This window comes from Lipotes vexillifer, unplaced genomic scaffold, assembly GCF_000442215.2.
Source record: "Lipotes vexillifer unplaced genomic scaffold, Lipotes_vexillifer_v1.1 scaffold1038, whole genome shotgun sequence".
Classification (NCBI taxonomy): Eukaryota; Metazoa; Chordata; class Mammalia; order Artiodactyla; family Lipotidae; genus Lipotes; species Lipotes vexillifer.
The window spans coordinates 1,137,162-1,154,104 of record NW_006780148.1 but is presented as its reverse complement, the minus strand read 5'-3'; the positions used below and the strand labels follow the sequence as shown (position 1 = coordinate 1,154,104).

The 16,943-nt window shown below is 36.2% G+C and overlaps 1 protein-coding gene across 1 annotated transcript in view; it reads right to left on the bottom strand.

Moving 5' to 3' along the window:
- Positions 1-16,943, bottom strand: part of INTS8 (integrator complex subunit 8) — a 50,562-nt gene that overhangs the window by 10,532 nt on the left and 23,087 nt on the right. Inside the window, exons 9-18 of the mRNA XM_007453257.1 lie at positions 14,722-14,792; positions 14,168-14,343; positions 12,877-13,010; positions 11,138-11,248; positions 9,442-9,643; positions 5,873-5,994; positions 1,682-1,866; positions 1,207-1,240; positions 503-559; positions 350-411 (exon numbers count right to left, since the gene is read on the bottom strand). Coding sequence (XP_007453319.1) covers positions 350-411; positions 503-559; positions 1,207-1,240; positions 1,682-1,866; positions 5,873-5,994; positions 9,442-9,643; positions 11,138-11,248; positions 12,877-13,010; positions 14,168-14,343; positions 14,722-14,792 — 1,154 coding nt within the window. The remainder of the gene's footprint in view (positions 1-349; positions 412-502; positions 560-1,206; positions 1,241-1,681; positions 1,867-5,872; positions 5,995-9,441; positions 9,644-11,137; positions 11,249-12,876; positions 13,011-14,167; positions 14,344-14,721; positions 14,793-16,943) is intronic.

The following is a 16,943-nucleotide window of genomic DNA, read 5'->3' as shown; positions in this document are numbered from 1 at the left end:
AACTAAAAAGGGTTGGGAACCTCTGACCATCACTGTTAGAAAAAGCTGATAGAAAGTCATTCTTTAATTAGCCTCAATTTTCTAATTCTACCACTGACAAGGAATCAGGACTACTGAGTGACTGTCTAGGTTCTACTTAAGCCTAGTATACCTTAGCTCTTAACTTAGTTATGCCTTATCCATAATTTTCAGGAAGATTATTACTGTTAATAGAGAAACATGAAGTTGGCTATAGAGTCCTAACAAATTGCAGCCTTTTAATCAAATTATTCAAGGTTATCTATATCAGTCAGGATGGTTTCTAAATATATAAACAGTTTAATAAAATGTAAGCTGTAATACTTCTTACTTGGGGATGGTGGATGGCCAGATAGAAATGTGTTCGGCTGTAATATCATTCACAATGTCCTCCTTATTTAAAAAAAAAAAAAAAAAAAAAAAAGCATGACTTAAAAGGAAATTTCTTCCAAAGATTTTTTAGATGAAATTATAAAATACTTACCCGAACATTGTGAAGTTTCACAAAGAGTGATAAAATAATAGTCAAAACCAACGGTTCCTATGAGAAAGAAAACACAGAATCCTTAAATATTATATATATTTTAGTATCTCTCCCATCAAGGTACCAAGTATTTTCCTTCCAAAGATTCTTACGGGTTTGAAAACTACCACCTGCTTTAGTTCACAGCACACTAAAGACCAACTTTATTTTTAATCTCATGAAAGAAATGACAACACACAATTTACACAGAAATGACCAAATTTAGGTGTCTGTCCTCACGTCTTTTGAAATTGAGTAAACAGACCTCTTTCCAACTAGTACTTCCAGCTACCTCTAGAAAAAAATTGACTTTTTATTCCTTAAAATAATAAAGGATGGAATTTAAAGAAGGGAACCTATGTCCAATAAATATTATGACGTTAATCCTATCAAGAAAAATTAAAGTTAGGCTTCACCTATCTAGCCCTATTATGAAGAATTCTTCACAGTTTAAAAAACACCTGTTCTATTCACTAAAACATGGTAAGGTAAATGCAAAACAAACTTCTCCATTCAGACTATCCCATCCTCAAAAAAATAATCACTGAAGATAAAAAGCACATTAACAGATTACTTAAATAATCAGCATTTAAACACTCAGTATTTTTTGTCATATTCTACAAAAATCAGCAATAGTAATTAGATGCAATTTTTATAAAGCTTACCCGTAATTTTTTGATAAAAGAAAGCAGTTCACTCCTACAAAAAACACAAATTGTGTATATGCATTTAATATTAGAAATTAAAAGTAAAAACAAGAAAGTAAATTATACGTGAAGGTTTATTCCTAACTTTCCAGTCCTGCATGTATAAAAGAGTATAATATTCTACTGTCGTACTAACCTAATGAAATGACTTTCCTGCTTTAATCACATGTGACATCTTCAGTACCATCCAACCAAAACTGTTACGTTGAACTCAGGTTTGATTATATTAAATGATTAATAAGTAGTCTCTTAAAGTAACATATAAGCAAGGTATTTCCTAAGATGGCCATATCAGACAAGTCCATCGGAGATCAGCACCACAGAATTCTTACATTGCCCATCTTTATGATACACAAGGATAATGGTAGGTGTTCTTACAACAGTTACAAATAGTATAAATAAATAACTAAAAAAACAAACTGATAGAACATACCGATACATTATACCTAATGTAGACTCCCTCTGCTTTATTAAACTAATTCTGCCATCATTTCCTCGTTTGTGTTGACTGGACACACTACAGATCTGAACAACAACTTCCCAAAGGTCTTTAGCAGTCCGTCTACTTTCTTTAGGGCCTGGAAGTTCTTTGCATGTAGCTGCTAAAAGCTGTCCAAGCTATAACATGAAAAACAGACAGAAAATACACGAAAGATAATCTGTAATGTCATACATGCTATTTCTATTATTGAGGAACATTTGAAGAAAGATAAATAACTGCCCACACATACGAAGCACAGGTATCTTATGCTGTGCCTTCTATCCAACCGCTGAAGAACTGACAGCTCACTGTGTACTGACAGATCTGAATCCGATCTGGGAAGGGAATCCTCTGGTCCCACCACATTATAAACCTCCTTGTTTCTAAACAATTATAGTCTAATGAGAAGAAAATGAGACAATGCAAAGAGGTATGTGATCTATTCAGTGGGAAAAAACAAAACTGCTAAATACACACAGTATGATCCCACTTTAAAAAAAAAAAAAAGCCCGTAACGGAACATATACACTACAATGTTAACTGTAAAAGCCCAGAGATGAGACTAAAATAGGGGTTAAATTTCACTCACAACACAATTTTTTTTAAATTTTAATGGAAAAAATGAGGAAAAAATATGGACATTGAAGTTGGCAGAATAAAGGAACAAGATCTAGAGCAACTTTTCTCTAAGAAAAATGATAGCAACTGGGGATGAAGCTACTGCTGATGTGAGGAGGTAGAATTAAGGAAGGACAGATTACTGAAAGTGACTGATCTGAATAAAGGCAGCCTTCAGGACCAAAGGCGTGGGAAGGACCCAGAAATAAAGAAGGGAAGGGCTGAAAGCAAAAGGCACAGAAAAGACAGGCCCAAAATGTAGAGAAAGAAATAGGCTTATATGCCAAATTCAGCACGTCTTTCCCTCTATAATTTAAGCAAGAGAGAGCCCCTCTATCCTTTGTTTTTAGTAATTCTTATACATCATTTCTCTTTAGAGGGTAAAGTAGCCAGGGATAATTCACGTCCATCAGGAATCCCCACTTCCCTCACTGGACCTAGAAAAGGTTCATAATGGGGTCCCACTGCTTAAAGAAAGAGGCAGGATTATGACAAAGGTGAAAATAGTGCCTTCCCCCCAAATTTCAAACATAGAAAAGTTGAAAGTACAGTTCAATAAATACCTGAACACTTGACTTAATTTACAAGAATTCTGGTGCTTCCTAAAGCTAGTGAAAATGGTGTTAAAAACCCTAGATATGCTATGTGAATGGAAATCAAGGGTCCCTGATCTAGGAGAACATTTCATCCTGCGTGCCTACTGCACGTACTCTTCTCTAACAACTAGGATCACAATATACACAAGTTATTTACTGCAGTTCTCAATTTCATTTTCTGTTGTCAGAGATCACATGCTTGGCTGAAGGTTACTACATTAAGCAAGTAAATTCACTTAAAAGTAAGAATTCTCAGAGGTATTAGGCCCCAAGTCAATTGAATTCCACAAACATTCTTGAGCATCTCCTATGTGCTGGGTACCAAGCAAAGCACTGAAAATATGAAAATTAACTGTCCTCAAGAAGCTCACTGTTTTACAGGGAAGACAGAGAGGTGAACAAATAATTTACTATACAGTACAAGTGCAACAAAAGAAATATGTCCACAGTACAACAGTACAGAAGTAACAAGAACAGCAAGTTTGCGGAGAAAAGAATTATGGAAAGCTTCAAAGAAACTACACAAACAGGCAAAAGTGGGAAGAGCATCTCGGCCAAATGAACACGCAGAAGTGCGGAAGCCTGAGAAAGCACTGTGTGTACAAGGGCCGTGAGCGCTCCGGCACCACAGACAGAGCTGGCATGACAGGGAGGGAGAAGGAGAAGCTCCCACACCTTAAAAGGCCTTGCAGGCCACGGCAAAAGCCATGCTTTGTCTCATACCATCGTGACTGTTAGCGCCAACCTCTCCTCCTCCCACTAGCTAGTCTCTTATAATCCAAGCGCCCATAAATGCTATACATTTTCCAGTATACTACACTACCTCCCATACTGATCCAAGGGAGAGGCTGGACTGTTTTTCTTATTTCAAAAGGTCATATTTAGTCACATGCGTAAGATTTTTCCCTTTCCTTTTTCCATTCCTAAGAGAATGGAAAATAAAATTGATTAAAAATCACTTAAGGGCTTCCCTGGTGGCGCAGTGGGACACAGGTCCCTGATGCAGGGGACACAGGTTCGTGCCCCAGTCCGGGAAGATCCCACATGCCGCGGAGCGGCTGGGCCCGTGAGCCACGGCCACTGAGCCTGCGTGTCCGGAGCCTGTGCTCCGCAACAGGAGAGGCCAAAACAGTGAGAGGCCCGCGTACCACAAAAAAAAAAAAAAAAAAAAAAAAATCACTTAATATTTCACTACCCAGGGATAATGACTATTAATATCCTTCCAGACTCTTCCTTATGCATCTGTATATATATTCCACATCAAATTCAAAGTTTGAAAGCTGCTCTAAATTGTCTAATTTTTAATACCTGATCCCTCACTCTAGACTTCTTAATCTGATTACTTTCTCCTCTACGTTAACAAGGGAACAAGGGGCCAACTAGGGAAGGAGACACACAAAACCCTAATTCAGATGAGACGAGATTCCTCAGTGGCCCCTGCAGCAAGGTCACCTCATACCCTTCCTCCTCTGTGGCCAGATCAAGGGGAAGTGCAGGAAGCAGTGAGCTAACCTAGTCCAAGATTAGGCAACCTACAACACAATACCCTGTGCCCTTCCACACTGCAGGCCCTCAAACATGCGGCCAGCCTTCCTGGTGCACACAGCTCCACAGAATTCACAGCTAAGAGAAGCAAAGAGAAAAGCCACTGCACTGTCACAATACTAAGCAACGAGCTACCGTTCTAAGTGGAAATGATAATCTTGAAACAAAACGGTCGTCTCACCTGAGAGTTTACTAAAGACAAGAGACTGCTGGGCATAATCAGACAAATACCCTAGATATTAGGAACTCCTATCTCAGAAACTTCACTAAAAAAACAGATATAATCCAATGTCTGAAATTCCAAAGAGAAGGATGACTTAAGTATGACAATAAATTTTTATGAACGACCATAAAGAAAACAAAAAGGAGGAAAAAAACAAAGGAAATCAGTAAGTCTTCAAAGGGTTGAAGTGAAATGAGCTCAGTTTTTTAAAGGCCATACATGAAATAAGGAGGAAGAAACAAATAACCAAAGGCAAACGTAAAAACTGGTCCAGTGTTGCAAGGTTTCCAGATAACCATCCATTTAAGGGGCTGTGTACTGAAGGTGAGATGACGGCAGGTAAGAACAAAAGGTAACACAAGCATTAAGAAAAGAGTAAGGAAATCTGAAGGACCAAACATATATAAAAAAAGTGGTAAATCATGAAATTTTTTTTTTTCCTTTTAACTACAAGACCAGAAAGGGAGAAAAGTTCACTGCTTATTCAGGGTAAACATAATATTAACACATGAAAGAAAGAATCTTAGGGAAGACCTCCTGTCTCTCTTTATTTTTGATGTTTTCTCCACCCAGAAGCATTTTCAGTCCTGCAGGGTAGGTGTAATTAAGAAAGGAGAATAAACAAACAACATACCATCAATTAAATGAATGAACAGTTTCATATGGAAATAATCACTAATAACAAACATGTACCCTAATAAGAATCAGGTATCAACTTAGAGAGTTTAATAGGCTTTGAAGAAGGGTAAGGTGCTCAAGTGGAAAATGGGCGCAGCTCATCCCTAACGGCCCCCCCAGTTCAACCCAGCTAGACCCGGGTATTCCAGAGCTGAAACCAGGGTTTGACTATATCAATCAAAGCAAGAAAAGCTAACTAACTTCTCACTATTTTAGGATTACACCGAAATGTTGTCTATTAACGAAATAATTTTTGCTCGTATTCTTGTAACTATAGGGTAGAAGAAAAAAATATTAGAGAGGGCAAACTCAAGTGCCTGAATTATCAAAAACTATACTTTTACCTACAAACCAACAAGCATTTGTCCAAACTTAGACTGAATCTTAGAAACTGGACAAGCTCCCTAAGTAGTACAGATCTAAAGAAACTGGTCCAATAATCCCACCCTAATAATCCTTTTATTTAGATTAAACGTGAATTACCTTTACATATGGATTACTCTGAAGCAGAAATGCAGGAACTTGCAGGGTAAGGTATTCATTTTCCCTCCAGTTTAACATAAAAGCAACACACTCCTCGGCAATAACTTGACGAAGAGGAATATCTAAAAAGCAAAGAAGAAAGTAGTTGGAGCTACCATCATAACATTAAAAGAACAAAGCATGGGACTTCCCTGGCAGTCCAGAGGTTACGATACTGTGCTATCACTGCAGAGGGTGCAGGTTTGATCCTTGGTAAGGGAACTGAGATCCTGCAAGCCGTGCAGCGCAGTGTGGCAATCAATCAGTCAATCAATAACAAAGCAAATAGTTGCTCAGATTCCAGCTGAACAAATTAAAAACAAGTTACAGATGAAAAAATAGAAAAACACTAATATTTTATACTTTTCTCTAGAAAGTTTAAGGTTTCCCAATAATAGGTTGCCACAGTCCCCACTATTAATCAACAAAATTCTCTACTAAGAACACCTTAAGATGCCTAATACTCTACTGTGGAAGTCTAGGAGTTGGTACCCAGCCTCTACAAATTTATAATTTAAAAGAGCAGAGAGGGACTTCCCTGGTGGTCCAGTGGTTAAGAATCCGCCTTCCGATGCAGCGGACGCAGGTTCGATCCCTGGTCAGGGAACTAAGGTCCCACATGCCATGGGGGCAACTAAGCCCACATGCCGCAACTACTACTGAGCACGCAGGCCACAACTAGAGAGCCCGCGTGCTGCAACTACAGTGCCCACGAGCTCTGGAGCTCACACGCCACAACTAGAGAGAAGCCTACAGGCTGCAACTAAGATGCGACACAGCCAAAAATAAATAAATAAATGAGCAGAGAAGAACCACACAAACAAAACAAATATATAATGGTATGGTATAAACTTCTAGCTATTTAGAGCACAGAAATAGGTAAACCATGTTTAAAGCTGTAATAAATCCATGTTAATGTTTTTCATTTTTTTAACAATTTTTCCTGATTAAAACATGATAAATATTCGTAAGACACAAATCATTCACTCATTCAAAAAATACGTACTATACCTGTAACAATTTTAAATAAAAAGAAATGAGGGAAAAAAATCACTCAGAATTGTTTTACCATTATTTCCTTTGAAATAAATAATTATTAAATATACCTTAATATTAAATACATTCTGAATTTTTGTAGCTCAAAGTATATAATACTCAGGTTTTAATGTATTTCAAGAAAGAGGAAAAGAAACCCAATGAATACTAAATAACAATGTTAAAACTTAAAATGGGCAGAGCTATTAAACTTCTTGAGTACCTATATTTTTCAGTCTTTCTAAAAACTCTTTGCCTGTGGCTATTTATATCTCACTTTATCCCAAAAAGCGACTGGAGACGACAAAGAAGAGGCACAGGAACACACCAAAATTAAGTAAAAATACATTATTTGCATCATCTTCTTAAAGAAGGAGTGAAGATAGAAGTAAATTTAATATCCCAGTGTACAACATGTCACTGTGCATTGTGCACCATACGCTTTGCCAAAGGAAGCCCAGACAGCATTTGGCTCCAAGGCGTCCTTTATTCACTGGGCATCTCTCATTAGTGAGTCCACAATGGTTCTTAAAGAAGAATCAGCATCTAGAGAGTGGGGTTCAAACGTTTTCTTTCTTGTTCTTCCTAAGAGTACATCCTTTCCTTCTCGTTTCAAACACTGCTTATAACACAAACTATGGGACAAATAGATGAACATTCAGTAAGTTAGGGGAGAGAAGGAAGAATGGAGGGAGGGAAGGAGGAAAAAGTGAACTCCAAACTACTCAAATGCCAAAAAGTACAAAGAGACTATAATTATTTGAAGGCATTTCCAACCATTTCGAAGAGTAAAAGCACAGGCTTAAGTTGGCCTGATGAGTTCAAAACACAGTTCCATCTCTTACTTCATGACTTTGGCCAAATTCTTTAAACTTAGTTTCTTGATTTACAAAATGGGGATAATTAAATAAGAAGCTACTTCATGAAGCTGCTGCGAGGACTCAATCATTTATGCACCTAAGCTCTCAGAAGAATGTCTGACATGTAGTTAGCACTCAATAAATGTTAGGGTTTTTAAAATTCTTTTTGCTTTTCATTTTTGAGAACCAATCTTCAACCTTTAAAAAGGAAACACTCTGGGGAAATCCCTGGCAGTCCAACGGTTAGGACTCTGTGCTTTTGCTGCCGAGGGCCCGGGTTCAATCCCTGGTAGGGGAACTAAGATCCCACAAGCCGCGCAGCATGGCCCGAAAAGAAAAAGGAAAAAAAAAGCTTTAGAAAACACTCTGCTGACCGTTAGTATATATTAATTAGATCAATTTTTATTGTGATACTGAAGGGCACTGATGCATTAAAACTCAAAGGTATTCTATCTACAGAGTGCTAAAAAGTTGTAATTTTTTCAAGAAATCACAATGTTATAAAAATTAAATTAATTCAAAAGACCCCAGAGGGCCAGCAGCCATTTGTTTGGGCACATTATTAGGACCTTGCTTTATACTTCAATTTTACTATTTATAGTATTAAATGTGTACAGTATGATTGAAATGCTCTAAATATTATTAAATCATGTAAAAGTAAGAAACTGCTTTAACTAAAAAGATTATATGTAACAGATGATAATTCTTATGATAAAAAAACTTATGATAAGCTTCTTTTCATAATAATATCTTTACATTTAGAACTGGACAGTCAAAATCTGTTCCTAAAGTGACCAGAGTGACTTCCTGACCCACAGGCAATCATGCTGAGGGCTGTCTATGGCAGCTATGAGGAAATAAACCTTCACCATGCAGCTTCAAGGACATTTTGACTCTTTTAACATAATATCTTAAAATTGCAATATAGTTTTTGTAGACTGTTGAATGCTGTCCCCTCAAAATTCATGTACACCTGAAACCTCAGAAGTGATCTTACTTGGAAACAGGGTCTTTGCAGATGTGGTTAGTTAAAAATGAGGTCATACTGAATTAAGATAGACCCTAAATCCAATGACTGGGGAGAGGACATGGACACATGAGCGAACACACACACACACACACACACACACACACACACACACACACACACACACACACACACACACACGGCCACGTGAAACAGGGAAAGACTGGAGTGATGCAGCTGCAAGCCCAGGAACACCAAAGGCTGCTGGGAGCCACCAGAGGCTAGGGAGAAGCAAGGAAGGATCCTTCTCTAGAGCATTCAAAGGGAGTGTAGGCCTGCAGACCCCTTGATTTCAGACATCTCATCTCCAAAACCATGAAAAAATTAATTTCTGCAGCAATAAAGACCCAAAGCAGCCAAAAATAAATAAATAATTTTAAATAAATAAATAAGTAAATTTCTGTTACTTATTTATGGTAATCCTAGGAAATTAATAATTTCCTACATTTTCCCCAATGTTTTCAAGTGAACTCCACATCTGAATTGTTTTAAAAGACAAATAATTTTTTCATAGATGGTAAAAAGTCCAGTAAATATTCTTTTAGAATATTCCCCACAGTTACTTGAGTACTAAATTTCTGAAATTTGGCTTTGTGATAAAGTCTTACCAGGAAGCCTCATTTCCAGATATCCTCGCACCCTACTAATAAGATCAGAAGGCGGTCTCTCTCCAGATTGCCCTGTTCCAGCTTCATGTGTATGAATATCCAAAAGCAGCATCTCATTCAGCATGACCTGACGAAGTTTTGGTGAGAATTCTGTCACCAACTCCAAACAAGCAGCAAATAGCTGTTTAGCATGGGAAAAGTCCTATAAAAAGAAACAGCAGAATAGCCTGGATCACCTTTCCTCTGGAGTCAAAAAATACGTCTTTAAAAGTACAAAGAGGAGAAGAATTAATTTAAATGGTTAACACTGGTTATCTTGGGGAGTGAGGCTAGACTATCATCTTTTTATCATCTCTGCATTGTTGATTTATTCCAATAAATACTTAATTCTTTCGTAAATTTTTTTTTTTTTTGGCTGCACCACACGGCATGCAGGATCTTAGTTCCTCAACCAGGGATTGAACCCGTGCCCCCTGCAGTGGAAGCACAGAGTCCTGACCACTGAACCGCCAGGGAATTACCTGTAATTTTTAAAAAACATCCAATAAACAATCAATATAATATACATGCTATATTACTAAACAAGTTTTACATAAATTATAAAATAACAAAACTAGGGGACTTCCTTGGCAGTCCAGGGGTTAAGACCCCACGCTTCCACTGCAGGGGGCACAGATGCAATCCCTGGTCTGGGAACTAAGATCCTACATGCCACACAGCGTGGCCAAAGAATAAATAAATAAAATAACAAAACTAGAAGTTTTATATAAATATTATATACATACATCATACAGGTATAAAATTCCATGATTAAACACCCTTCTCCCCCTAAGACAGTCAGAATTAGACCCTACCCCCTTCAACAAGGTTCCACATTCTAAAATTTTGCACACAACCCTATTAGCCTATATAATTGACTAATAAATAAATCAAATCAGCTACAATCCAAGCCCTTTCCTACGCATCTCTTTCTAATTTTTCCAAAGAGTAGCCTTCGCTTACTCTCTCCACATGATTCTTTCACTCGTACAATGTGGCTTCTATCCCCCACATCATGAAAAAGAAATAGCTCTTACTAAACAAAGATCTTCTAATGGCATAATCTACTCAATACCTTTCAGTTACCTTACTGGACTCAGGGGCTGCAACCCAGTGCTGTCCATTCGCTTTTCTTGACAACCTCTATCCCCTTAGCTATTATGACCCCACAAGTCTGGTCTTCATACCAGACTCCTTCTCACGCCACTCTTTTTGGACCCTGTGCTGGATCCCCTAGGTTCTGAGAATTCTCCCAGGGTGATCTTTGATGATTCCCAAATCTGTATTTCCATCCCAGACTACTTCACAAATAGATCCTTATGTAAAATCTACAAAAGTAATTTTAAGGATTTTTGGTTTTGTTTTCTTTAGCTTGGAATACAATCTTTACTAACTGAACCCTAAATACAAATAAGAACTATTCATGTTCTCTAATTTTTTAAAAGACATAGAGTAGTAACCATATGTCCAAGACCATTTTCGTATAGCTATGAGGGTAAAAGGAAAAAGAATAAACCAAAACGCCTTTTCAAATATCCTCCTAGGCCTACGACTATGATTTTAAGATCAGGAAAACACAACTGATTCTGATTCCTGGCTTCATGCTAAATTTACAAAGCATATTCTTAACCAGACGTCAATGTATGCTTTTACTCACCTTAACAGTACTGCAGTGTAAACCTTTGGCCATTAGAATGTAAACCAAATCTCTTGTTAAATTGTCTTTGATTCCCAGGATAACACCACTATAGACAGAAGGTATTTCCCACTAGAAGAAATAAAAATCCACAAATACACACACATGAAGCCAAATCTAGATAAGAATCTTTCAGTAATAGTCAACTCCATTTAAAAAATCATTCAAAAGTCATTTTTGAAAGAGAAAGGAAAATGACAGCTGTATTGAAATGCTAATCAAAATGAACATAATCACTATAATGAGCTAGTAATAAATAATTAAATGGACTGGAACTTTCTGAAGGATAGCCTATAGAAATAAAGAAGGAAAAAAAAATTCTAGGAGTTTAATACGTATTAACTCATATGATCCTCACAACAGTATTACGTAGGTACTATTATCTCCATTTCACAGAGACACACAGAAGTCAAATAACTTGCCGAAGACTATACAGCTAGTTAAGTAGAGAGCTGGCATTCAAACTCAGGCAGTTAGTACCAGAACTCCCACTCTTAACTATTATGCTATATACTTCCTCTCTATATAAATGAATACAAATAGCAATGTCAATGCTAAGAAGCCCAACTAAGGTTCAGACCAATTTTTCATTTCACTGCACTTTTATGTTCAAACCCCACAAAATATACAGCAATTTCTTGCTGCTTTTTATTACATATTCAGCAGAGGAGGAGTATGCAGTTAAATTAGAAGCACTACCACAGTACTTTAATTTCTCCTGTATCTGTGGACTGCTTCCCTTGTATCTCAAGCTACATTCCACTGAAATGTTTAAAAAGCTATTTTCATTTGCACTTTCCACACAGGAAAACTTAAATAGACAACTTCAGAAACATTAGCTTGGCATTTTAAAAAGAATATCTAAAGCCAAAAATGTTCTAAAAGAAGTTTTAATGAAGTGGTTCTAAACTGTAGGCTTTAGACTTCAAGAAGATAGGGAAAAACTAAACCAAAAATACTCTGTAAGCACACAGCAAGTATTAGCTCCAGACTGCATAAACATTATACCTTACACACATATTAACAGCTATACTGAAAATGCATGTAGGTGTTATGACAACAAATGAAATATAAACTCATTTTTTGTTGTTACTGATTTAATGTATCGATTTAATAACCTTTTTTAGATATTTCATATTTTCTCTGTCAATGGATGTTCAAAGTGCTATTACTCTCATGTGCAGGTAATTCACATTGTTGATGAATTGTTGACAAATAAAAGGGGTTCTTATTCCCAAAACGGTCAGGGAACAGCTCTTCTATGAAATTACATCAGAAAACAAGGGTAATTTTCTTATCTGTTCTTTTTTTTTTTTCCTGGCTACACTGGGTCTTCTTGCTGCACACAGGCTTTCTCTAGTTGTGGTGAGCGAGGGCTACTCTTCGTTGTGGTGAGCGAGGGCTACTCTTCGTTGTAGTGCGTGGGCTTCTCATTGCGGTGGCTTCTCTTGTTGCAGAGCACGGGCTCTAGGCACACAGGCTTCAGTAGTTGTGGCACGCAGGCTCAGTAGTTGTGGCTTGCGGGCTCTAGAGCACAGGCTCAGTAGTTGTGGCGCACGGGCTTAGCTGCTCTGCGGCATGTGGGATCTTCCTGGACCAGGGATCAAACCTGTGTCCCCTGAACTGGCGGGTGGATTCTTAACCACTGCACCACCAGGGAAGTCCCTTCTTATCTGCACTTAACGAGAAGGTTTTCTTACCTTATTAGACACTGTCCAGAACTGGCGCTCTGAAGTCATACCATGTAATTCAATTAAAATCTGTCGAATCCTCCAGGGATCTACTGACAATATCAGCTGATGCTCCAATTGGCCAATGTTGACACTTGCTGAGGCTAAGAAAGGAAGGAGAGGTTTCCATTTAAATGATGATTTGATTCAAAGGTATACATAATCCTATAAATATGAGAATGGTAATTTACTGAGAGAAATTGTACATGCTTATAAGTATTATAAGTTAAAAGCATCTCTCATCTTGAAAACTTATTTATTCAACTTAATGCAAATTATGTTTTAACTTCACTCTCATATAGAAAGCCTGACACAATTTTTATTATGTCTTCATTTAATAAATGAATGCATTTAATAAAGATAATGAAAATAAAAACATAAAAATCAGTAGCTGGTACATGGAAAGAATTATGTGGGATATATGGAAAAATTTAACTTATACAGACAGTCTCCTACTTTGGAACATACTGTGTTATTTAAAAGCACATATAAAATGTTTTGAGCAGTAAACATTAAGAATGTGTTTTCTGAAGGGGAGAATGAGGAGGTGGAGGCACTGCCTTCCCCAGAAAACCAAGAAATTGATCATTAAAATCCCTCACTACAACTCGGCTTTCAGATACAGTCTTCAATAATGCATTTCCAGCATTTTATCTGTGTTAATATTATTCTTTCCCTTTACACCTGGACTGTTAATACAGTTTAAATCTAATGAGGGTCAAAGCAGCTAAAAGTTCGTTCAGCCAGCTGAATTCTGTCTCCCCTACATTAAGTGTTGAAGCTTGTATTTGTTATTAATGAACAGCACTAAATTTTCTACTTATATTTATAAAATAAGAGAAAAAAATGGAAGAAAATCATCAAATAAATAAGGCAAAAATGGCAATGGTGCCAAAGCTGAATGTTTAGTCAGAAGACAGTATCACGATGATATATAGGCTGAAATGCATGCAAGCCTGTACGTTTTATTGTTCTCAACCACTCCCCTCCCCTCCTGTTTTTTACCTTCAAGAACACAGCAGCAGAGTTATGTGAGTCTACTCCCACAGCTAAAATCTTTTATGTATCTAGGCCTATATCTCCGTGAATCAGAGACTCAGCAGAGTCCCAAGACTTAACTGCTTAGACAGAAATATGACTACAAAAGACAGGTAAATGTCTATTAATTATCAGCATTCGTGTAATCTGAAACAAATTAAGAGGATACCCTCAAATAGACTGAGGGGCAGAATGTGCCAACATTTTAGCTAGCAGAGCTAACCTGGGATATCATAAAATGAAGTTACTGGTTTAATGCACAGATTTACTCTAGGGGATCTCTTCCTCATCTGATCAACAAGTAGCTTTCGTTCTTCATCTTTCAACAATGTAATGAAAAGCTCATGTGAAGAAATCATGAAAACATACTGCAGGTCTTCCAACCCCAGACACACATTCCTAGATCAGTAAGAAATATTATAAAACAAAAAAGTGTACAATTTTAGTCTGGGGAAAACAATCATATTAACCAATTTTTACTAATAAACTGTTTAAAAAACCACCATTCAATAACTGCACAACAATCATTTGAAACAGCTTTTAAAATTTTTTTGGTCCTTATTTAAAGTTTGTGATTTCAATGCTACAATATACAAAAGGAGTAACTGACAGAATCCTAAGTTTTATGTGGCTACACGAATCCAAACCATAACTGTTCTTAAATACCAATTATTGCCTGGTTATAAGATAGGGCAAATCCAAAACGATAAGGAAAAAAAGATATTTTTCTCACAGGACTAAATTCAAAATTAAGAAAAAGAAAAGAAAGGCACTTACTTTAGAAAAGCAGCCATGTTTCCTTTCAAAGAATCTGAAGCTTTTTCTAAATTTATTGATCTTGAACATACCTAGGAATTTGAGTAATTTTTATTTGAATACGGGTACTTTTAAATAATTATACTACAGTATGAAAAGTTTAGATTTAAAAACAACTGAATTTTCCTTTCAAACGTTATCAGTCACAGATCTGGTTAAGAAATTTAAGAGATGAGACCAAAGAATATGCAGTAAAGAATAATCTGTATAGCATACGAAGAAGTCCTGCCGAAATTTACAAAGTACATTTGCCAAATTAAATGGAGTGATAACTTTAAGAATCAGTAGTTCCTGTCAGAAAAGTGAGAAAAGGGTCATCTTAGATAGTTGAAAAGAATGATCGATAATAGTTAAAGTATATAGAACCAATGGTTAAGAAGATAACCAAGGTTTAAAAACTAAACAATGAAAATAAAGAGTTATAGAAACCAACTATGAAAATATTAGTTATCTAAAAATAATATCCTTATAATATTATTCTGAGTTTATTAGATTAGGTTTCCTCCCCACATATTATTTACAAGAAGTCAAAAAGAATATATTAGTGTAAAAGCTCCCTAACCTTAAGAAATTGTCAAATATTCTCTAATATGTTGACACAAAAATTAAATTATATAATGTTTATAGCAGCATTATTCATAAGAGCTAAAAAGTGTAAACAACCCTAAAGCCCATCAACTGATGAATGAACACTCAAAATAGACACTGAAGAGCATATCCAGTCAATGGGATACTATTCAGCTATAAAGAAGAATGAAGTACTGATACACACTCCAACATGGATCAAATTTTTCAGGTTTTCAACATTAAGTGAAAGAAGTCAGTTATTTATATGACATGTCCAGAACAGGCAAATCTACAGAGACAAAAAGTAGATTAACAGTTGCCTAGGGTTGAAGAGATTGAGGGAAAATGGGAAACGACTGCTAATGGATAAGAAGTTTTGTTGCAGACGGGCAGAGAGGAATGAAATGTTGTCAAACTGGCTGAGGTGATGGCTGCACAACTCTATGAACATACTAAAAATCACTGAACTGTACATTTTAAATGGGTGAACTGTATGGTATGCGAATTACATCCCAATGAAGCTATTAAAAGAAAAAAAGAATAATAGTATTTTTAATTACCATGCTCAGAAACAGTATCTTGAAAGTACTTTGCTCAGATGAACAGGTTACACTATCAGTACATAACACATCTGAGCATCCTGGAGTATGTACAATATATTTACATTCTAATAATTTTGCCCCACTGTATGCATAAATTAAGTTTGCTACCATATGTAAGATCTTATGATAAATAATATTTTAGTGTACTTTCAATGAGATTGTTTATTCAAATATAGAGATGCACTGTATATGTGTCGTCATGTGTTCGGGAATATGTGGTAACTCCTGATAAGCAACGTAACAGAGATGTTATGTGAATTCACCTCAACTTTTTAAAAATGAAAAATATGAAATAGGTGACATCTCTACAGATGCTATAAACACTGAGAAGATAACTAAAAACATTAATATTAATCAACTTAAAAATTTAGATAAAGTGGACAAGTTCTTAGAAAAGAACTTCTCAAAACTAATCAAGAAAAAAGAACAGCAGATGAAATCACTGAAATTGAATCAATGCCAAAGATCTTCCCCCCAAAAAAATCTCCAGGCCCAAATATATCATTGGTAAATTTTACCAAACACTGAAAAAAAGCAATGAGTCCATTTTCTTTTCCAGGCAAAAAGAAATGATCCACACCTCAATTTATTTATGAGGCACACATGACCTTAGTAACAAAATCAAAGACAGGACAAGAAAGAAAAAAAACTGATACATCAATCTCACACACGAATGTAAAAAAATCTTAAAGTATTAGCAAGCCAAATCCAGCAATATATATTAAAAACAATCATAACATGACCTAAAACTAATACAATGTTACATGTCAATTATATCTCAGTTTAAAAAAAGTCACAACCTAGTTGGGTTTATCCAGACAAGGTACTTCAACACTTAAAAATTAATATACTTCACTACATTAACCAATTAGAAGAGAAAAATTACGTGCTTATCATAATAGACATAGAAAAAGCATTTAGTAAAATCTAAAAATAATTCATGATTTTTTTTAAATAAGAGCCTTCAGTGAATTAAGGATAAACAGAAACTTCCTTAATCAGATACGGAGTAAC